At 39.3% G+C, this 24,810-nt stretch overlaps 1 protein-coding gene across 1 annotated transcript in view; it reads right to left on the minus strand.

The window, feature by feature from the left end:
* The window catches only part of DOK6 (docking protein 6), a 264,406-nt gene that overhangs the window by 36,607 nt on the left and 202,989 nt on the right, over positions 1-24,810 (minus strand). Inside the window, exon 7 of the mRNA XM_075494295.1 lies at positions 16,115-16,232. Within this exon, the coding sequence (XP_075350410.1) occupies positions 16,115-16,232 (118 nt within the window). The remainder of the gene's footprint in view (positions 1-16,114; positions 16,233-24,810) is intronic.

Consider the following 24,810-nt stretch of genomic DNA (forward strand, 5'->3'; position numbering starts at 1 on the left):
TTTGGGTACCTGCATTCCTGGTTTGATGCTGTCAGTCCATGACCAAGAAACTAGGAAATCTGACAACTTCCATTAGACACCCTAACACAGCATGTGGAAACTTTATTAAAAAGCAACTCGTTCTTATTTTAGCAAGAAAGTAGGCAAGTGTGTGGACACAGAGGTGCTAGTCTGGCATGTGCATAATAGGTATTTAGGAAGAAAACATTCTGTTATTTTTATCTATTTATACAGATTTGTGGAAAAGTGGCAAAATGAGGTAAAAATGAAAATTTGCTTCATGCAGTTTTCACTAACTTCCATGAAAAAGAACCATACCCAGTAATGCCAATTTTACACAAGTACAGTACGGAAAAGAATAAAACCAATAGCATTTAAATGCTTAATTAGTGAAATGCAAGAACAATGAGAAATGTTCTAAGCCAGGGGAAGAGTATTTTTCTTGGAAGCTGAAACGAAACAACTGATCAAAATCCTCTTTTAATTATATTTCATTCAGAAAAGATAAAACTAGTGGTATAGCTGTAACTAGCTAGCCATGTGTCTTCTGTAGGTTGAAAACACACCTGTGCACAATTAGCTAATTCTCAGCTAAGTATTCAATTAATAAAGTAGATGCTTTACCATGAGTGGGTGATAACAGTGATTATAAGTAAATTGCACCTAGTTCAGCTCATATCAAGCAGCTTTGGGAACTGCCTGTGGTGGCTATATAGGACTCAACAGAGCTTGGAGAGAAAAAAGGAGGCTCGTTACTGGCAGAGGCAGCCCCCACCAAGGATTATCCCTAGGGACAGAGGTGGATTGGCCAAGACCCTGCTTTCTACCCTGAGTGGGGACGAAAGTACAAGGAGGATGACAGGCAGAGAGAAGATGCATCCTTAGTTTCTCAGTCAACACACCCTGGGCAGAACAGCCCTGCCAGCACAGGGGGACAAGCTGTGCTTCCCCCCTGCAGGCTGCTGGATTTCCATCACTTCCTTGAGCTGGGATGAGGGATGGCATTACCGCACACAGGAGGAGACAGGATGCTGCTGGGAACGCAACCACCCATGCCACGTTATGTCACACGCACTACCAGGTCAGAGAAAACAGCTATGGCACAGTCCCTCTGCGTGTAAATTTGGCCTAGTGACAATAACATAAATATTTGAGTCATTAAAGAGAATAGTAGGGATCTTTTTATTTCATCCTCACTCTCCAATTAAGGCGTCCGCTGCTGAACAGTCCGCTGCTGAAAAGCCTCATTCCACTTAGGACCTCACCTCTACTTTCTGTAGTTAGGATAGGTATGGCTTTATGGTACACAGCTCTGCTACTCTGCACTGAATCCTCATATGGGCAGTTTTTGTTAGAGGTAGGGAAGGACAGAGCCTTTTATATTTATATTGTAAATTCCAGAGAACGCAACTCTGGTTTCTACCAAGTCCTTTCTCTCTTATCTCTCTCCCAGTCTGGTATTGCATTTTCTTTTCTTCCATATGGCTTTATAACAGAATATTTCATTTGTTCTTAAACTCAGGGCAATGAACCTTTGATTAAAATCCTTTCCCAAAAGGCATCTTCAAAGAATTTGAAGGATAAACAAGTATCCAGCAGCTAAAGAGCAAACTCACTTCTAGTATTCAAACATGGAACTGCAAGGAGTTGGCAGACTTCAGTTTTGGAAAAGATAAAAAACTTTCACTTTGGTGAAGTCTTGTTAACTCTGCATTGGGAGGAAATTCCTATTGGTATTCACAGTGCTTACTTCTGTGAAATTTATCATAGTTTCTTACGATGTATCATTTTGATCAAATAAAAAGTTGGCAGGATATAAGCATTCACCAAGATGAAAAGGCTTTTTTGAACAAATAGAGAATGAAGGATGCTCTAAGATTTTTTTTGAACATTTCTACATTTCTTTTTTTTTCTCTACTGAATAATACTATGATTTTTTAATCAGTTCTGCACAGCTAAAATTCACTATGGAGTTATAAAGAATATGTTCTTATGGCTTGATTAAACTGAAGGTACTAGATAGGGTGTCCATTGTGCTTACATTGGCCTTACCATGAAAACAAATAGGTCTGTACTAAAAACAGACTGTATATCATGTGCCACAAATATTGTCACCATAATATTGTTATATATTAGTAAAGTTAGATACACATAAAAGACAATCTTACAGAAACTTAAGATTAATGTATTTGAGATCCTACGATACTCTATAACAAATATATTTAAAGCTTCATAATAACCAATAAACAGGCAGTTAGGTCAATGTTATGTCACTTCAGACAAGCAGTTAAATATATATTTATAAGATGCCATTTTATCTCATAACCATTAGAATGTGAAGGGGGGGGTGGAACTTTTTTCCATTTAAAGTAGAACACAATCAATTGCACTTGAATTCCTTGGGCTTGGCTTCTTTCCTCATTAGTGCTGGAAAAGCTGATTTTATTAACATCCCCCCACTCTTGCCGTTACACGGCCTATTTTCAAAACTTACGTTGTTTCTAGATTTTAAAAGAATTTGTGAGCATGTTCTATAGAACTGTCAGTTTCAATAATTTTTGCTTTATTTAAAAATAATTATTGAAAGAAAAAGAAGTATAAATAGTTATTGTAAATACATACTAAAGAAAATGCATCTTTTTGCCCAGTTTTTTTTTTGTTTGTTTGTTTGTTTTTTCCACAAATATGCAGGCTGCCCCTTGCCTCAAATTGTTTTAAAGAGGGTTAATGCATCCATGATTTTGACTAATAATTTGACTAGAAAATCTGGTTTGTCAGCTGTTGTGGTTTAGCCTCAGTCAGCAACCAAGCACCATGCAGCCGCTTGCTAACCTTCCCCCCCCCCCGGTGGGATGGCAGAGAGAATCTGAAGGGCAAAAGTAAGGAAACTCATGGGTTGACGTAAGAACAGCTTAATAATTGAAATAAAATAAAATCAAATAAAATAGCAATAATAATAATAATAATAGTAGTAGTAGTAGTAGTAGTAGTAACAAAAAGGAAAACAATGAGAGAGAGAGAGAGAGAGGAACAAAACCCAATAAAAAAAACAAATGAGGCAACCGCTCACCACCTACTGACCGACACTGACCATCCAGCCAGTCCCCGAGCAGCAGTCGCTGCCCCCCGGCCAACTCCCCCCAGTTTCTATACTGAGCATGGCACCATATGGTATGGAAGAGCCCTTTGGCCAGTTTGGGTCGGCTGTCCTGGTTGTGCTTCCTCCCAGCTTCTTGTGCACCTGGCACAGCATGGGAAGCTGAAAAGTCCTTGACTAGTGTAAGCACTGCTCAGCAACAACTAAAACATCAGTGTGTTATCAACATTATTCTCATCCTAAATTCAAAACACAGCACTATAGCAGCTACTAGGAAGAAAATTAACTCTATCCCAGCTGAAACCAGGACAGTATCCACCCCTTATTCTATACCATCTACATCATGCCCAGGTCCCACACTTTCCAATATATCCCAATTAATCACTACCCCTTTCCCTGTCTTTTGATATATACACACAGATATCATTCCCTTGGTCTATGGGCCATCCCTCTAAATTGTCCGTTGAATTCATTTAGTCCATGACTTTGGGCTCCATCTGTCATAACAGTCCTTCAGGGCAGGAGAGATGGTGTGTGGTGTTGGATTCCTGCATGCTGAAGCCAGTTCTGATTCCATCACCACTGCACTTTGCTTGGTTTCATCAAAGTTCATTCTTCATTAATCTGGATGACTCCTACTGTAATATTATTGATATGGCATATAGCAACCATAAAAGTGATGACAGACAGTATTATATAGCAATTAACATCATACCATTCAGTTCATTGGCTCTTTTCACCCAAAATCAAATCCCTTTGCGGTACACATTGGACTTCCCCATCCTTTCGCATTATCCACCAGGTACACCCAGGTCCTTGAGCAAAAGCAATCCCACAGATGGGCTTGCCTTTGCCTGAGGCAGGAGTAACCCAGACTGTCTTCCCCAGCATGTTTTTTATGTGCACTACAGGGACTTTATCTCCTTCTACAGTATGTAAAAGTTGACTGGGCAGGGCCAGCTCGATTGACAGATCCCCGAGTGTTGACTAACCAGGTGGCCTTGGCTAAATGTGTATCCCAATGTTTGAACGTCCCAGCACCCATTGCTCTCAGTGTAGTCTTTAACAGTCCATTGTATTGTTTGATTTGCCCGGAGGCTGGTGCATGATAGGGGATGTGATATACCCACTCAATGCCATGCTCTTTGGCCCAGGTGTCTATGAGGTTGTTTCAAAAATGAGTCCCGTTGTCTGACTCAGTTCTTTGTGGGGTGCCATGTCTCCATAGGACTTGCTTTTCAAGGCCCAGGATAGTGTTCCAGGTGGTGGCATGGGGCATGGGGTATGTTTCCAACCATCCAGTGGTTGCTTCCACCATTGTAAGCACAGAGCGCTTGCCTTGGCGGGTTTGTGGGAGTGTGATATAATCGATCTGCCAGGCCTCCCCATATTTATATTTCAGCCATTGTCCTCCATACCACAGAGGCTTTAACCGCTTGGCTTGCTTGATTCCAGTGCATGTTTCACATTCATGGATAACCTGTGCAATAGTGTCCATGGTCAAGTCCACCCTTCGATCATGAGCCCATCTATATGTTGCATCTCTTCCTTGATGGCCTGAGGTGTCATGGGCCCACCAAGCTATAAATAATTCACCCTCATGTTGCCAGTCCAGATTCACCTGAGCCACTTCAATCTTAGCAGCCTGATCCACCTGCTGGTTGTTTTGATGTTCCTCAGTGGCCTGACTCCTGGGTACGTGAGCATCTACGTGACGTACTTTTACAACCAGGTGCTCTACCTGGGCAGCAATATCTTGCCACAATGCTGCAGCCCAGATGGGTTTGCCTCTGCGCTGCCAGTTGCTCTGCTTCCATTGCTGTAACCACCCCCACAGGGCATTTGCCACCATCCATGAATCAGTATAGAGATAGAGCACTGGCCATTTTTCCTGGTCAGCAATGTCTAAAGCCAACTGGATGGCCTTTACTTCTGCAAATTGGCTTGATTCACCTTCTCCTTCAGACTCTATACAGCAGCTTTCCATCTCCGATGCTTTCCCACAAGACGACAGGACCCATCAGTGAACAGGGCATATTGCTTCTCATTTTCTGGTAGTTTGTTATACAGTGGGGCTTCTTCAGCATGCGTCACCTCCTCTTCTGGTGATATTCTGAAATCTTTGCCTTCTGGCCAGTCCATGATCACTTCCAAGATCCCTGGGCGATTGGGGTTTCCTATTCAAGCCCGTTGTGTGATCAATGTGACCCACTTACTCCACATAGCATCAGTTCCATGATGTGTAGAGGGGACCCTCCCTTTGAACATCCAGCCCAGCACCGGCAGTCAGGGTGCCAGGAGGAGCTGTGCTTCAGTACCAACCACTTCCAAAGCAGCTCAAACCCCTTCATATGCTGCCAATATCTTTTTTGCAGTTGGACTATATCAGGCCTCGGATCTTCTGTATTCCTGACTCCAAAGCCCTAAGAGTCGACCTCGAGTCTCCCCTGGTGCTTTCTGCCAGAGGCCCCAGGTAGGGCCATTCTCCCTGCCTGCGGTGTAGAGCACATTTTTTACATCTTGTCCTGCCTGGACTGGCCCAAGGGCTACTGCATGAACTATCTCCCATTTAATTTGTTCAAAGGCTTGTCGTTGCTCAGGGCCCCATTTGCAATTGTTCTTCTTCCGGGTCACTTGATAGAGAGGGCTTATGATCAGACTGTAATTTGGAATATGCATTCTCCAAAAACCCGCAATGCCTAAGAAAGCTTGTTTCCTTTTTGCTAGTTGGTAGAGACATGGCTGTTATTTTGTTAATCACAACCATTGGGATCTGATGACATCCATCTTGCCATTTGATTCCTAAAAAATGGATTTCCTGGATCCCTTGACCTTACTTTGTTTTATGGCAAAACTGGCCTTCAGAAGGATTTGGACTATTTTATTCCCTTTCTCAAAAACTTCTTTTGCTGTATTGCCCCACACGATGATGTCATCAGTGTACTGCAGATGTTCCGGAGGTTCACCCTGTTCCAGTGCCGTCTGGATCAGTCAATGGCAGATGGTAGGGCTGTGTTTCCACCCCTGGAGCAGTCAATTCCAAGTGTACTGGACGCCCCTCCAAGTGAAAGCAAACTTTGGCCTGAACTCTACTGGCAAAGGAACTGAGAAGAATGCATTAGCGATATCAGTTGTAGCATACCACTTGGATGCCTTTGACTCCAGTTCATGCTGAAGTTCTAGCATGTCCAGCACAGCAGCACTCAGAGGCAGTGTGACTTCATTCAGGCCACAATAGTCCACTGTTACTCTCCACTCTCCATTAGACTTTCGCACTGGCCATGTAGGACTGTTAAAGGGTGAACGAGTCTTGCTGATCAATCCTTGGCTCTCCAGTCGAAAATTCAGCTTATGGATGGGAATAAGGGAGGCTCAGTTGGTACAATATTGCCGCCGGTGCACCATTGTGGTAGTGATCGGCACCCATTGTTCTTTGACTTCCAGCAACCCCACAACAGAAGGGTCCTTCGAGAGACCGGGCAAGGTGGACAGCTGTTTAATTTCCTCCGTCTCCAAGGCAGCTATACCAAAAGCCCACCGGTACCCTTTTGGGTCCTTGAAATACCCTCTCCTGAGGCAGTCTATGCCAAGGATGCACGGAGCCTCTGGGCCAGTCACAATGAGGTGCTTTTGCCACTCATTCCCAGTTAGGCTCACTTCGGCCTCCAATACAGTTAGCTGTTGGGATCCCCCCGTCACTCCAGAATTACAGATGGGTTCTGCCCCTTTATAACTTGATGGCATTAGGGTACACTGTGCACTGGTGTCTACTGGAGCCTTATACTTCTGTGGGTCTGATGTGCCAGGCCATCGAATCTACACAGTCCAGTAAACTCGGTTGTCCCTTTCCTCCACCTGGCTGGAGGCAGGGCCCCTCCAGTCCTGGTCATAGTATTCATTACCCACTTCTTGTAAATGCGAGTCAGGAGTTCCTTCATTAAAATCAGGAGTAAGATCAACCCTTCTACTCTGTCTGGGGAACTGTCCACTGGAAACCGGAGCAGCAATTTTCCTGGAAGAACGCCCTTGTGTGTTTGTTTTTCCTTGCAACTCATGTACCCATGCCTCTAGGGTTGAGGTAGATTTTCCATCCCACTTCCTCATGTCCTTTCCGTTGTCAGGCAGGTAAAACCATAGGGTGCCCTGTGGTGTGTACCCTCTATATCCTCTCTCTTGAGCACAGGAACTCTTAATCGTAACAGCTGAGATACTGGTCCATACAGGTGGGGAGTAAGACCTGTCCTCTTTGAGTTGCTGGACCTCCTGGGACAGTTTCTCCACAGCCAAGACGAGGGAGGAAGAGTTATTTTCTTTGTATTCCCAGAGTTGGCTAGCCACTTCATCCACTGTTGGACCCTCTCTATCTTTCCAGGTCAGTATTGCCAATGAGTTAGCATATGATGCTAGTATGTTCCATACCAACCTCTGCCACATGGGTCATGTGCACTTGACTTCATCTAGATCTTTGGATAACAGCTCGTTATCCATGTCACCATAAATCACGTTCAGCATGACTAATTGCCTCAGGTACTGGATGCCTCTCCCCATGGTGGTCCAGTTGCCTGGGTGACATATAACATCTTCTTTGAAGGGATATCTTTCCTTCATAGCTGACAGTAGCTGCCTCCAGAGGCTGAAGGTTTGTGCTCCTTTTCCAATCACTTTGTCAATGCCCCCTTCCCTAGAAAGGGATCTCAGCTGTTTGGCTTCCCTACCCTCTAATTCCAGGCTACTGGCCCCATTATCCCAGCATCGGAGCAGCCAGGTGACAATGTGCTCACCTGGACGATGGCTGAAACCTTTTTGCATATCTCGCAGCTCACTCAGGGGTAGGGATCGGGTGGTTTCCATCTCATTTACGAGTTCTGCCTCTTCCTCTTTCTCTCCTCGTGATGGCCCTGCTTTTTCATCATCCCTTTCTAAATGAGCTGACTTTCATTTCCAAGATTTCTTCTTGTGTATAGGGGTGACTGATAGCAGCACAGGTTGGTTCCCTGGTTCAGCCGCAGTGCCTGTCATGGGGGTTGGAGTAGCTGCAGTGCCTGTCATTTTGTCATCAGATCCAGACACCTTCTCTTCCCCTTGAGGGTTCTCAATAGTGTTGAACAGGGATCAGTAGGCATGGGCCAGGCCCCAGCACATTGCAGTGATTTGTGTCTCTCTGAATTGCCAGGGTGACAGCATACTTTTTCCAAATATTCTACTAATTTTTCAGGATTCTGCACTTGTTCAAGGTGAAGTTGCAAAACACTGGAGGTGCCCACTGTCCTAGGCATTGCCACACACCCTGCCACTCATAACTATCCAGCCTTGGGGCAGATCTCTGAATAATATTCTTAAATTGCTTATTAACCTTAGACAGAACCACAACAATATTCTCAAGAAATACCAATAGAAGGATCTTAACTACCCAAGGATGTTCAAGATACTGAAAAGTTATTGTAAGGAAGGAGGAAACATGATAGAAGGAGGTAGCAAAGGTGCCATTCTGTATTTCCTCCATAAAAAACCTCTCAGAGGAAGAGCTATAATTGCTAATTGTCTCCATGAGGTGGTACCCTCAGTACCACCTCATGTACAGTAATGTACAGTAGTACAGTAATGGCTTCAGCACAAAACCCAAATGCCAGATTAAGCTCAAGGACAGTGTTTTAATAAAAAATCTCCCAGGCAAAATGTCACTAATCACTGCAGAGCACAGCAAACTGCAAAAACCAACACCGATCTTTAACATGTACAGCAAAAAAAAGAGCATGGTGCAGATCAGATAAACTAACATTAGGAACAGATGAGTCAATATAGTGACCCACAACTGTTAACAGATATAAATTTCTTAACACGCTCTGGTTAATCTGTTATTATCTCAAACCCTTTGGGCTCCACGTTGGGGCACCAAAAAGGACTGTTGTGGTTTAGCCCTAGTTGGCAACGAAGCACTACACGGCTGCTGCTCACCCTCCCCCGCAGTGGGATGGGGGAGAGAATCTGAAGGGCCAAAGTAAGAAAACTCACGGATTGACATAAGAACAGCTTAATAAATGAAACAAAACAAAACAAAACAAAACAAAACAAAACAACAACAACAACAACAACAACAACAACAACAATAATAATAATAATATGCAATGAAAACAATGAGAGAGAGAGAGGAACAAAACCCAAGAAAAAAACCCAAGTGATGCAACCACTCACCACCCGCTGACCGACGCCCAGCCAGTCCCCGAGCAGCGATCGCTGCCCCCCGGCCAGCTCCCCCCAGTTTCTATACTGAGCATGGCATCATATGGTATGGAATAGCCCTTTGGCCAGTTGGGGTCAGCTGTCCTGGCTGTGCCCCCTCCCAGCTTCTTGTGCACCTGGCAGAGCATGGGAAGCTGAAAAGTCCCTGACTGGTGTAAACACCACTTAGCAACAACTGAAGCATCAGTGTGTTATCAACATTATTCTCATCCTAAATCCAAAACACACCACTATACCAGCTCCTAGGAAAAAAATTAACTCTATCCCAGCTGAAACCAGGACATCAGCATAGAAATATCTCAATTTGTTTTAAATTACAAAAATGAACTGACAATCTTCTTGATTCTAACTGTGATAACATACTTAACACAAAATAAGATAGTAATAGCTAGAGCAGTCCAGATTTATTGGTGAAACGATTTAACAGAAAAAAGTAGTTTTCACCAAATTGACCTTTGACAAGTATTTCAATTTGCTCTCTGATATAACATAGAAAACCTGTCTTGTTCAGACAATCTAATACTAGCCCACAGTTTGCATCCGTGGAGCTGTTTACGCCTACTGTCCCACTACACGTATTCTTCCACTGAACTACAGCTCTCATGATACAATGCAGGTCTTTGAATTTTATGATACAATGCAGGTCTTTGAATTTTATGATACAACAGAGAGATCAAATGACTGTAGCATAACTGCAGTTAGTCTTAAGCTACCTCAGTGTAAAGATTCCTGGGTTCAGTTAAGATGAACTAGGGGCAAAGCTTGATTTGCTTCTCACACTAACAGTGAGTGAGAATCTAGTGTCATCACATATTCATGAAGTCATTAAGCTGAGACATAAACAGAGATTTATAACTAAGAATTTGTGTAGTTTGCACTGAAGAACTTATATTTGTTGGTTTTTGGAGGAGAGAGGAGGCAATCAGCCAATATTTAACTGCACTTCTTACACCATTTGGGCTTTCAGTTGTAACTTGAGACTACAGTGACTTCTGTATTTTCTGGTCTAGCATGGAATAACCTCATTGACAAGTGATCTCAGTGGAGGATCATCTTCTGAGAGAAAGGGCATCACAATACAGGGCTTAAATGAAATCAGAGCTTCTGAATTTGACAACAGAATATGCTTTATTAATCTTTTTTGGCTTTTCTCCCCTATTTTTCATGGCTCATAACTGTAAGAACCTCTTACCTCAGCAACCATTTATCAGAACAAAAGGGAATATGTCAAGATACACTTTAGAGCTTGTCAGTAGTGCTCTTAATTAACTATAGGAATCACTGTTGAACAAAATGATGTTCTTTACTAGTTTCCGAGTAAGACACTTCCCATTTCCAATATGCCATTTTAAAATCAGGCTAGTCATGCACTGTTTTGCACAGAATTTCAAAGCTCAAAAGAAAAGGATCAAATCTACTGCATAAGACTTGAGAAGCCACATAATACAGTCATTTAAATAATGTAGCTTTTACGTAATTTCTACCTAGTAAGTATCTTGTTTCAGGTGTCCTTTATTCATACTTCAAATTTTATAAGCTTCATTTACTAATGTGAAAGTCCTGATGAGATTCAACAAAGGAAATGGGAAGGTGGCAGGCTATAAAGCATTTCAGCTTTAGCTTCTGGTAGACACTTGGTGAAACATTACGGAGTGATCAGGTTTATATAACAGATATATCCTAACATTTTATGTCATTCACATTATTCTGGCATCAAGATTAGATGGGGAAATGGATTCTGTACTCTGTTGCTGGGCATATGAACAAACAATGGAAATGCCAAAATGACGAATGTCTTCCAATTCATTTTACATACTTTAATTTGCAGAAAACTGCAGAAGCCCACATCAGAAATTCCTGCAGGGTTAGCCTAAGGAGGGTTGCACAGGATGATTCAAACCCTTCTAAATATTTAGCAACTCGAATATTCTCTGATTATTTTTAATGACATATCAGACCTTCTACTTTGAAAAGGCTGGAAACTTATGTAGCTGGGAAAAATCATTTGTGTATGACTTTGTCTCCCTTTTACATACAAAACCTTTTAGCTGAATGGGTTAACACTACATGTTATTCTACTTAAAATATATTCAAAAACAAGAAAAGGGTGAGCTCTCACCTAACAAGGCCAAATCACAAGGGGCAATGCAGGCTTGCCTACTGAAGCCAAAGAGGAGCCAGTTTCCCTCTGTTTTGATTTGCAAAAACAGATTTATGTTTCTTGCATCTTTAGTACGACATACAAAAGATAATTCTATTTCAACAGCAAAATTCCTACAGACTTGATCGAGGCCAGTTTTTACTTCTGTCTGGTTTTGGTTTTGACATGTACTTACAAGGTTAAGTGATGCTTCCAGCTTAAGTCCTGTCTTACTGAAGACTATAGTTTTATTTCTCAAAGTTCCTCACTAAGTTTAAAAATGTGACTCTAGCTCTTAGCAGGCATCTTAGTATTTTTCAGTGTAATTTAATTACTTTGTTATGGGTTTATAACAAAATGTGGCAAGCATTTGTGACAGAGCAAATAAGCATTTGTGATAAGCAAATTGTGATAAGTAATTTACCGTAGAAAAAAAGCATTAGTGTTCTCTTTAAGGGAAAAACATTTAATTTGTTACTGGTGTAATTCTTATACAAATATACATTCCTTCACATGAGTACTCTCATAGAAATGAATAGGATTCCTTATGTGGGTAGGTGTTCATCACTTTGAGTATGGATAGCAAAAACAAAGTCCAAATATGGAATACAAACTAGACTCAAACACAACAGGGGTGATTGAGAGCGATTCTTAATTTTGAATTTCTTGGAGAAAGGCCAGACTGTAATTAGATTTTCTGATGATAATTTCCTCAGGGATTTCAATAACTGCAATACAAAAAGCTAATGCAGGTTTCCATACCAAAATTTTATTTGGCCTTATTTGTTTAATAATATACAAACTGATTGTGTTTAAAATTTGTACTATCCAAATTCTCCAGAGCAAGGACTACAACACTAAATGTCAGCTAGCTGAAAATTCAGTCTGCAATCCTTTTTTCGTCCTAAGCAAATGTAAACCCCGAAATACAAATTTAAAAAAAATTATCATGTATTAATCCTATCTATTATCTTTTGCTGTATTAAAAGACATGTGTTTTGTTCGTCAGTTTTTAATATCTTGTGACACAGTGCTAAATCTTATGCCAGGTAGTAACAATAAACAATGGGTTATGAGGATATATACAGGATTTTTTTTCATGCTTACATGGCTCTTGTATTTTTCTCCTTCTTAATCATGATTTTGGTTCACAAGGTTACTCTTGGCTTGTAATTTTTGTGGTTTTGTAAATCTTGATGTATAGGAGAGCATAACATAGCAATGAACGTTTATCTTCTGTTGGGCTCGAATTCTTTATAGAGTTGTCTATTATTCATGAAAATGTGCAACTCATTTAAGTCTTCCTCATGTATGCACAAAAAATGGTGTATAAGTTTTTTTTTTTTTCTTTTTTCTCTGTTACTTAAACTATTTTATGATAAAAAATCTGTAAGGTGACTATTTCATTTTTGAATTATAAGTAAAAGCAAGATCTGGATTATCAATATGTACACTTTAGAAAGAGACATTGTGATTTGTAAAGCCATGGGTGTCAATTGGGATTTTAAGTGAAATCATTCCAACACAGAAGTTTAGACCGGAATTTAACCTGATGGCTGTAAAAACTTTGTGCTCTTGTCTGGTACGGCAGCAATTCCCTTTTTCTTTTTATTGTGCAGCGCTGGGGTTTGCCACATGCCTGATGTCACGTCAGACGGAGAGGAGAGGCAATGCACAGTGCTGAAAGGGCACCACTGTGTCAGCTAATGAGGCCCCACGCCATAACCTCTACAGCGGCTGCAGATCACGGATGGAAACTGTCAGACCTGCAGCACTGTACTGTACAATTTGGAGTGAATACTGGTAGTGATGTGCTGCCACTGGTAAGAGCCAACCCCCAAGCTGTTTCTCTTGACAAGATTAATTAGACAGCTAAATTAATACTTTTGTCTTAGCAGTGCAACCAAGAACTGAAAGAGTGCAAGGAAGACACAAATGGAAGAAAAGCTGTATAAAGAGAGAAACCAGCCCACCTCATTTTAGGATATTTTGTGCAACCTGTGTTCCTTTAGCACTATTATTCTGTGTTTTAATCTTTTCAGGTCTTTACATGTAAGTGTTTTCATGGGCAGATGGAGGATGATAAACCCAATACCCATTTATTGAATTGCCTACTCTCATCTGAAATGTAGCCTTTAAAAAAAAAAAAAACCCACAACCCCCCCAACCTTCTTACTCAACAGAATATTCATTATCAGATCAACTCACACTACTAATTAAGTTAAATTTGACTGCTAAATAACTCCCGAAGAGCCAATTTATCTAAGGTAGTATGAACACATATTCATTTCTCCTTATACATCACCAGCTGTTATTAATTAAATTCTAGTCACTTCAGACTGCAAGTTTGAAATAATTGCCACTATGGAAACACTTTTACACTGTGCTTAACAGTGAGTTTGCCTGTTACTTTACTGATATTGATAGTAATCTGAATATAGGTAGACACCACTCTAGTTATTTCATTTTAGAGTTTGTGAGATATTCAGAGGAATGTGGGGAATTTTCAAATTTGTTTCCCGAATGTAAAAAGCTTTATCATAAATACACATGAAATGCAGAACTGAGTTTGATGGATTATTCTCTAAAGAAAATGTCCCTCTCCGAAGGTGTAATATACCTTTGCAAGCTCAGAGGAAATCACAGCGGCAGCAAGTGATTTTTCCCTCTGTAACAGCTCCTCTCAGCTGGCTGCTGTACTAAGGTGAGGGTTGAAGTGATGCTCACAATCTGCTTCCTTGCTACCCACCTTCCACCCACATCTATGAAGCATCTGTGGGCTGATACTTTGACAACTGGTAGGTCTCTGCTGTGCAAAGACTATCAGCATGAACAGGTATTAGGAAGAAAAGGTGTACTTTGCGCTCCCTTCAGCTTCTGTACAGATACATTGCATTTAATTAGTTATTGCAGCAGAAAGTTCAAAGAGATCTTCATTACAGATATCAATAATATTCTTGCATGTAAAAGTTTTGCAACCAGAGGGAGGCAAAATTTTCCTCTGGATGCATTTCTTAGCCCACTGGTAAAACTGAAGTAGTCTCTCCTGAAATCAACTACTCCTTCTCAAGTTTCAGTCATGACAGTACAGGTAAGAGAAATGAAAATCTTAAGTTCTGAAATATTATTAGTCCCATGTTTCAGTGGAAGTGTGAATAAAATCTGCATACTTCCAAAAAGTAAAATTTTTGCATTTTTAATAAAACACTTCCAATATGTTGCGTCCTGCAAAGCTAGTTGGTATAGATATTAAACTATGACTTGATATATCAAGTTTTGCTTTCCTTTATTGCAAAGGCCATTTATAAGAAACAAAAGATTGCAGAGAATTAACAATTTATCTCACTTCATGTATATCATAATATGTTTATTATCTTTTTGCCAAAGGAAAGATCCATCAAGAACATAAGAACAGGAACTCTAACATCTCTACAAATAAACTTTTTTTTTTTTTTTCATTCTTATCATGTTCGTGAAAAAATATCAGTAATGTGATGAATATTTTTAAGGTGATCTACAAGCACAACTTTTTTCACAAACAGCTTCTGGAAGGTTATTTTCTTTTTTCCATTATTGCTATTTAACTGTAAGACTATAACCATGATTAGAAATTCACTTTGTCTTTGTTGTATGAGGCATGACGGAAAACAAATGTTGTACCCTTTAGTGAGTCACCCACTGAATTCACAGCTCACCTGCTGATTTTAATTTATGTGATAATTTACAAAACAAAACACTTCATGTCTTTCATCTATATACTACATTTCACTTATTTTCATGAAAATGTGTACTGTGTTTTCTTGCATTGGGTACTCTTGTGTGCGAGCGGTTTCTAACCTCCTATCTAAATATAAATTGCTTATGCAAACGGATTATTAAGAGATAACTGAAGCGAAATCCTTAAGCCCTTTCCAAGTAATACAAAGGAATATGTTTATGATAGGTTGTTATTTCTTAAAAATGGAAACAATACTATTAACCAAGGTCTACATTTTAAATGTAACAATAATTTCCGTTTTCTAAAAGATACAAATCAATTTCAGCTTAAGAGCAGTGAATCATCATTGTCGTCATCAAGTTATGTTAATTATAGCATTTAAAGTCTTAAGCAGAAACTTAGAATCTAAACATATGAAAGAGAACTGGAAACAGAAAAAGATGATATGTATATACAGAAGGCCTGTAAGTTAGTCAAATCAACAGTTCATATATATGATTCACCACACAAATTCACCAAGAATAGCTTTTATTCCTAGAATTATTTTGTTTTAATCTTGCAACTCATATAGCCACTTTATGTAGATTTAATTGGGCACCCTGAGTTTGCCCAAATACATACATAATCTTATTGGAAGAAAATACTAGAACAACCTGACATTCATTAGCTACTGAGAAGCTACTTTGAGCCAAATTGTCCAGCTTTATGTAGTGATTCTGGGAATAATTTTCAGCATTAGTTTACAAAATGACTAAAAGAAACCTGTTTTATGTAAATTTGGGAATCCTGCTGAGGTTCCTGACAAGTGATAAAATGAAATGAAGAGAAAACAACCAGTGCAAATAAAAAGCAATTTGCGTGAATTCTGGTCAAATGGAAAGAAGCTAATGGACATGGCATTTACTTATAAGGAACTTGCCTTGTAAACTGTAGATTTCTCCAACGCTGTTCTGCCGAGTGATATGATGCCAATATGCACTACGAGGAAGTGAGATCGACTTGGATAATGTCATGGGTTCAGACAGACTGGTCTGGAGCTAAAAACCAAAGCAAACATAAATGGAAGATCACACATAACCATACTTGATAGATAATCTCAAAACTATAAATTGAACTGATGTTGTTATGAAGATACTATTTCCTGAATTACCACAGGTTTTATACTATCATTTAAACTGTGTTGTAAGCATCAGCACTGTGAATACTCAGGAGAAAGCTGCAAAAGGGTATGAGGGTGTATAGGTTTATTAGCACAGGTTAATATTAGGACATAGGAATATGTCCCTATTTATCTACAGCTATTCTTGTTGGTGCCAGGATTTTGTTATTTTTTTCTTTAACTTTACCATAATGATGGATTAGCGTATGCCTGAAATCTTAAACCCCTTTACAGTCACATTTCTTGTTGGTCATTTAACCTGCATATTGGATTGAATACCCAGAAAGATGCTAAGAGAGAATCTGAGCAGAGAATTCGCAATGAAGAGTCATTAATCCCCTAATTCTCCGTTCAGGTGGAGGTATCTCATCACTAGTAGCAGGCCACAGCCTAAAGACCAAATTTTCCCAGTCTGGGGGACTTGACCAAAACTGTGAATTGCATGATAAGTGTCCATGTGTACAAGAGCTATGGCACAGAAACCTGACAGGAGGCATGTAAACTTCTCCAAGAGAGCTCTGTCTCCAATGCACTATAGATGTGAGTGAAAGACAAGACTAGGCTATAGAAAAAAAGAATCATGGAGGATTGTGCATCCTGACCATCTCTTTGGATGTACCTGTATAATTTATGCTTTCTCTGTCTGGAAGAAAAGAGAATGTACCTGCAAAATTTTTGTATCTCTGGCTTTACAGAATACAAAATGCTATCAGCAATTTACAGGATCTAACAAATCACAATGATGCTCTGGTGCATGTAACTTCTTCAGGAGATGTCTGGAAGGATCAACAATGAAGGATCAATTATGTGTGAAGATTTAGAGTGGAAAAGCTCTTAATTTCAGGAGTGGTACCAGCCTGGTGAGGGTGGTACTCTGAAGGGGTATGCCTAGAAATCCACATTTTCAGAGAGTCCAGCTACGGAGCAGAAGGTATTCAAGGTCTGGATCATTTACTGCAGGCTATTAATTAACTCCTAGGGATTTCTCATTCAGAATCATAATGCCAAATTTAAAAAGCCATTTTTATCTGTAAAAACTTGTGTTATTCTGTAATTCAAAAAAAACCTTTTAGAGGCAGTATCCACCCAAAGATCTACAATTATTTCATTTTTTAGTATTAACACACACTGATGTGTGGCAGATATTTTGCTTCTGATCAATCTATTGTAATTATTTCTGTTGTTGTTTTCTTGACAGTTGTCATCAAAATTACTCCCTGTCTACAGCTAATGTCTTTTCTGCCCATTTATAGCCAAATATTATATTTCATTTGTCAGTGGTGCAGATCAACACTGGAAGCTATTTGATATGAAGTAAAGAGCTTGCAGAAACATTTCCTCCATTACAAAAAAGTTCAAAATCCTTATCACAGGAATTCTATTTTTAGGGAGACTTGAGAATTTAAAGTTTATTGATACAAAGAATTTCCTTTATTGTGGAGATCAGGGCAATAACAAACCGTCTAAGTTATTTTACCATGTTAGTATAGCAAGTGTAACAACGGTAACTTTCTTGAGTAAGAAAAATAAATAAAATCATGTAACTTCAATACACAGATGACTTACTCATAATTTATTCACCCAAAAGGTAAATTATAGTCTTGAGGCAATAGGCAAAACTTTTTATTAGTATGCATTCTGAAAAAAATAATTCCAGTGAAGGGAACCACTTTGACTATGGTTCATTATCTCAAAGCTAAATCCATGGACTGAATTGAAGCGGTTAAAGTTATATAATTATTTCTGATCTGAGGTGATTAGTTACTGCCTGATCTGACCAACACTGATGCAGAAAAACTTTATATGCGCACATTAAAGCTTTGAAAGAATAAAAACCAAATCCATTCTCATTATAAATTAAGGTAAGAACTGCTCTAGTGCAGAAGATTGCATTGCGAGCATTCATAGTACTTTGTTTCCTCAGATTCTCTAATTAAAGAACAACTTCCAAGATGAAGCCAAGATGAAGCCAAGATGAAGAAAACAGGCATATAAACATCCATATAATCAATTGTTCTTATATTGTTAGATAGCTTTTTGCTATATAAATTATTACAGATTAAACTAGAATTTAATGTACAGAGATCTACTGTTTCATAATCCCTTTTTCCCAACTGTAAATGAACTTCTGGTAGTTAACAATATTAAAAAAGAAAAACAAAACAAACAATCATTTTGTAAATCAGGGAAGATGAACGAGAACTGTTTACTTGTTAAATAATTAGTGGCTCAGGTTTGAGATTTCTGGTGTTCCAGACCACTTGAAGAGATAATTCTGGGTAAGTTCAGAGACTTTACCCTAGATACTCTTCCCTTTCGTCTTTTTACTATGCCTCAGAAAAAAATGACTGACTTCTCCTCTACCCTTTCCTGAATCAGCTAAATCAAACAGAGAACATTTCACTATGGAAAATCAAGTAAACAACTTTCTGATTTTCTTCTTTTCTTGAAACATGTAGACCATCAGTTTCTTGCACAGATATATTTCTATCCTTAATTTAACATAAATATAACAATTCAAAAAATATCTTTAAAAATTATTTCACCTCTCTCCTTAAGAGTATTTACCACTTACAAAATTAAATCAACGTCTCTGAGTATGGACCCCTTCTTATGTAAGATGCCAATGTTCAGCTGTTGCTTCCAACACTGGCACGTTTTCCTCAGGAGCTGACAAAACTGGCTCAGATGCATTACCATCAACCGTACAGAAAGGGCCCATAACGGCAGAGGTAGCACAAACACACAGAAGAAATACACACTTTGATCTGGGAATGAATTTGAGGTGATTCTGCCCCTCTACCCTGCTCTTGTGAGACCCCACCTGGGGTACCGCATCCAGCTCTGGAGTCCTCAGTTCAGGAAAGACACGGACCTGTTGGAGCGGGTCCAGAGGAGGGCCACAAAAATGAGCAGGGGGATGGAAGACCTCTCCTATGCGGACAGGTTGAGAGAGCTGGGGTTGTTCGGCCTGGAGGAAGACAAGGCTCTGGGAAGACCTTATCACAGCTTTCCAATACTTAAAGAGGGCTTATAAGAAAGATGGGGACAGACTTTTTAATAGGGTCTGTAGCAATAGGACAAGGGGTAATGGTTTTACATTAAAAGATGGTAGATTCAGACTAGACATAAGGAAGAAATTTTTTACGATGAGGGCAGTGAAACACTGGCACAGGTTGCCCGGAAAGGTTGCAGAAGCCCCATTCCTGGAAACATTCAAGGCCAGGTTGGACGGGGCTCTGAGCAACCTGATCTAGTTGAAGATGTCCCTGCTTACTGCAGGACAGTTGGACTAGATGACCTTTAAGGGTCCCTTTCAACACAAACTATTCTATGATTTCACTGAAGGTTTTTTTGCAGTCTTGCATCTATGAACTGACCTTAATCTTTGGTATCTAGGTATAGAAATATAAAGGAAAGTAAAAGCAGTATACCAAGTTAAACATCTATAATATATTAATGTAGCATTAAATAAAACATGCATCTAGAATGATTTTGCTACAAATATTTCTCAGATCTGATGAGACTTCAGGAAATGAAAACATAATCCAGACTTTTTCTCCCAGCTTAAGAGGGAGAAAATGATGATGTAATTAGAACTTGGGTGAAAAGAAAAGTAGAAATGCATACCTCAAAACCACATCAACTCAGGGATTTTTTTGCTGGGAATATAAAAAAAATCCATCACTGAAACATTTTTGTTATCTGACATGAAATACCTAGTAGTTAAGTTTCCTACAGTTTCTTCCAGAGCCTTTTTTTGATGAGATACCTTTCACACAGTGAATGTTGCATTTCTTTCCTGTATCCAAATCCAGTATCCAAATCCAAAATATCCCAAATATTAAGTTATATGAAGACTTTGCATTGCCAGCGACAACCTCATAATACTTAAAGGACTATCTGATTAAAATAGAAATTAAAAAAAAAAATCTATTACTGTGTCACTGTAAGTAGTTCCCCATATTTTTCATAATTGTTCTTTCATGAGACAAGGCTTAAAGGCTAAATTTTCTTTTAATTCCCATAGGCCATCTCCATTGACTTAAATAGATTTGTTAATCTGATATCAATAATGAATACAATTCCAAGAATGGAGCCTGTTAAATGTATTAGGGTTCTGAGCTTTGATCTGTTTAGCATATTATTCTCTCATTTTCTTTTTGCATTAAAAAAGTCAAAACATTGAAGGTGACAGAAAATACATTTGGCCTGGGGAGAAGAACTGAACAATATACAGTTCGTTCCATTTTTTAGCATGCAATAAAGACAGTTTGTTTTTTACAGATATGCTCTGGAAATAGGTTAGTTTATTATGGATAAAAAAACCCAGCTCATTTCACATTCTCATTAGAGTTTTTAAAAAAAGAGCAAGAGAACTAGGTCACAGAAGACTAACGAGAACTGTAGTCTGGAAATATGATTTAAATATCACTATTTAGATTTTTTTTTCTTTATAACTCTAAAGAAGTTTGCTTTGTGTTGCAAGGTTCTGATGTCTTGAAGAGGAAGAGGGGTCAAGAAATATATTTCACTTCTCAAGTGTCCTTTAGCTCACAGTGGAATAGCACAGACTCATTTCATTGGTATCCACAGTGGCAAATTACTAGAGTTCAAGGATCACACAATCTAGAAGGTAGCATCGGCTGATGTACCAGCTCAGCTACCAGCTGAGTTAGAAAAAAAAAAACAAGAGGGAAGAAGTATTTTTAAAAAAGAAAGAGTTTTCAGTAATGACCAAGAAAAAGGTGTCATGTTTGCCTTTTTTTCAAAAGCAGATACTATTGTCCCATGTTCAACTTGTGTAGTATGATGCATAGTCCTGTTGTATAAAAAGCAGTTCCCATTCAGTTCTGTCAAGCAGATTATTCCTTCTTAAGCACAGTGTTTTGCCCATGTTTCTGTTGAATTTTATTCTGCTGTTCCAAACAATTTTTCCAACTTGTAATTTGAATTCTGTCTCTTCATTGATCCACTTCCATATTGTCTTATAACTGTAAGATCCAGGATTCCAATAATTAGATTGTGCCTTGATCCAGAACTTCTGTGAAAACACTTAATGAGACAGGATGGAGGATATATTCCTATGAAAGTCCAATGAGAATATTCTTCCCTTTAGTGATGTCCTACTAATAATTACTCTCTGGTTACAATTTCCCCATAACCCTTCGTTCACAATCATTTAGCTTGCTTAGAAAATAGTCATGTGTTATTTGGACTGTGTTCATTACTTAAAGGTGCCTATCAGCATACTATTTATCTGCTATGCACTGCTTTATGTTTATTTTTACATTTTTATCCAGCTTGCTGTTCCTGACAGAATACACAATATTGGCAAAAACCCCACCAATATATGACCTCATAAGTCTTCTGAAAAGACTTATAGAAAAGCTAGCTGTGAAAGTAATTTCAGTGATTTCAGCCTTTATAATATATTTCTAGCATTTAGGTTTTCAGTAGCTATTCTAACCTTGTTATGACCTTTTAGAGAGTTTCTTAATCAATTATGGAGGAAAAAATCTCAAAATAATAACACCGCTTTGCAGTGCCAAGGTGGATGATGATTATTCTTTGGCGGTGAAATAATATTATGTATGAATAATAAAGCAATGGCAAAAGAAAAGCATTCTGAAGCAAGATTCAATGGGACTGATATTTTTTTTTCTAATCTCCTTGGCCACACTATAAAGAGAGAATTGGGACATTTTGCTCCTTTTCTGGCAGAATTGTGTTGGTTTTTTTTTTTTTTTTCTTTTCTCTGAAAGAAGCTCATAATAGATCACTTTGCTGTCTGACAGAATGGATTAATGTTGGAGAAAAGTAGCTGGATTTTACAGTGCATTGGGATTATAGTTGTTGAACGTCAGTAAGGTGTGTGTCTTCACCGATATTCTGTCACAAAATTGTGTTTTTGTTACTTTCATGAAAGAAGTTTCCTGTCTATGGAAACTATACGAATTACTGTGAGGGCCGAAGGTCAGGCTCTTATACCTTTACAAGGTTTGAGCCATTGTATTATATATAGGCAGTATATGAAATACTTTATCCATTTTTCATTGCATAAGATTATTCACTAATAACCTGGGAGATGATGCTGACATGAACAGAGTTGAGGCTATTTCAAGCCTGACTATGCAGTAGATCTTAGTGGAAACAAACACAATTAAATGGTAGGAGTCTCTAACACATAGGAGAAATTGCTAGCAGGTTAAGCTAATTTCTTCAATAAATACATATATATATGTGATAGAGAATCTGGTATCATACAGACATTATTTGCAGATAATGATTGTCTTTTCTGTTACCATAAAATGGGAGCTTTTATGAAAGAGGGGTGCTGGACGACACGAAGGAAAAGATTTTGTAGATAGATATTTGCTGACCTGAAAATACACAGCTTAGGGATAAGACTGTGTGGAACTATAAAATAATTTCTCTAAGCAGCACCACCCAGGGCAAAGTCTTCAGGTTTTAAAAGTAAAAATCTAGGATTTTTTAAGGTGCTCAATACTGATAAACTTGTTTAAAGCTATGGCTATTTCCAGATGGGAAATGGGGAGGATCAGAGCAAAAAAACACGTAAAACCAAACAGCAAAATCCAAAATAACACCACATCCCCACCTATTTTATTCAAATCAAAATGGAAATGAATCACAGCCCTAGAACAGTTCATCATGTTGACTCATGAATGCTTAAAGTGAAGGCAGGTGGCATAGAATGCACTGATATAGATCAGCTTAAACTCTAGGTTATTAGCTTAACCTTCAAAGGTATGTTCTAGGGGTCATTCATCTGAAGCAGTTCATCACTGAAATGTTCGTTTATAGCTTTGTCTCATTTCAAACACAAGCAGTGAATTATGTGCATCATTATGAGTGTTTGCTAGTAGGTGATACAAAATACAAGTCGATGATGGGAGGCCTAGGAGGAGTTTTGGTCTTCACTAAATTAAAGAGTTAATAGTAGTCATTAGAGTACAGGAGATGTTATTTGGTTTGCAAAAACAACGTTTTGATGGGGAGATGTGCCTGAGGACAGGAGGAAAGCCAATGACACTGCTATCTTCAAGAAGGGCAAGAAGGAGGACCCAGGGAACTACAGGCTGGTCAGCTTCACCTCGGTCCCTGGGAAGATGATGGAGCAGCTAATCCTGGAAATCATTTCCAGGCACATGAAGGATAAGAAGGTCATCAGGATTAGTCAGCATAGATTCACCCAAAGGAAGACACGCTTGATCAATCTGATACTCCTCTATGATGAAATGACTGGCTTGGTAGATGAGGGGAGAGCAGTGGATACTGTCTACTTTGACTTCAGGAAGGTTTTTGACACTGTCTCCCATAAGATCCTCATGGAAAAGCTGATGAAGTGTGGGCTGCATGAGCAGCTTATTTCAGTGAGGTGGACTGAAAACTGGCTGAATGGATGGGCTGAGAGGGTGGTGGTCAGTGGCATGAAATCTAGTTGGAGGCCAGTAACTAGCAGTATACTCCAGGGGTCAGTACTGGGTCCAGTCCTGTTCAACATCTTCATTAATCACCTGCATGATGGGGCAGAGTGCAGCCTCAGCAGATATACTTATGTTACAAAACTGGGAGGAGTGGCTGATATGCCAGAGGGTCATGCTGCTGTTCAGAGGGACCTCAACAGGCTGAAGAAATGGGCTGACAGGAACTTCATGCAGTTCAACAAGGGGAAATACAAAGTCTTCCCCTGCACCTGGGGAGGAACAAACTCAGGCACCAGTACGTGCTGGGGGCCACCCAGATGGAAAGCAGCTTTTCAGAAAAGGACTTGGGGGTCCTGGTGGATACCAAGCTGAACATGAGCCAGCAAGATGCCCTTGTGGCAAAGGCGGCAACCAGTATTCTGGGCTGTATTAGGAAGACTCTTGCCAGCAGGTTGAGGCAATCTATCTTCTGAACAATGTAAAGATAAGTAAATTGGGGTGGGAAAGAACGAACTGAAATGCATCAGTTGGAGAGGTCAAAGAAAGAGACTGTCCACAAAGGCTGGTATGCTTCACCAGGAGTAAGTGTTTTCTGGGGAATTCAACCTGAAATTTATGGTATTCCAGAAGGTTCTTTTTCATGAGGTGTGTCAAGCCAAAGTTAAAAATAGTGAGGCTTGCCATCTGTGGCAACTTACAAAGTCTTGTCCTCCTTCCTTTGTCTGCTTTTTACTCTCCTTGCTTTGCTGGGTATCCTTCTCTCTGACAAAGCTACTTGTGTCTGACCTCAACCTGATATGCTTTGGAGAAGATTTCAAAGTATGTGAGTTTTTTCATAGTATTGCTTGCCAAAAGATATGACATACCTTAAAGAGGTATTTGGGACACTTGAAGTCCTCAATATTTTACTTGAGAGTATGGAAGGACAGCCTTTCTGACTTCATAGAAGATGATTTGGACAGTTTTAGAGCTGGTATGGTAAAAGTCATGGCATGAAAAAATGTC

Source organism: Mycteria americana, chromosome 2, assembly GCF_035582795.1.
Source record: "Mycteria americana isolate JAX WOST 10 ecotype Jacksonville Zoo and Gardens chromosome 2, USCA_MyAme_1.0, whole genome shotgun sequence".
In the NCBI taxonomy this organism is placed as follows: domain Eukaryota; kingdom Metazoa; phylum Chordata; class Aves; order Ciconiiformes; family Ciconiidae; genus Mycteria; species Mycteria americana.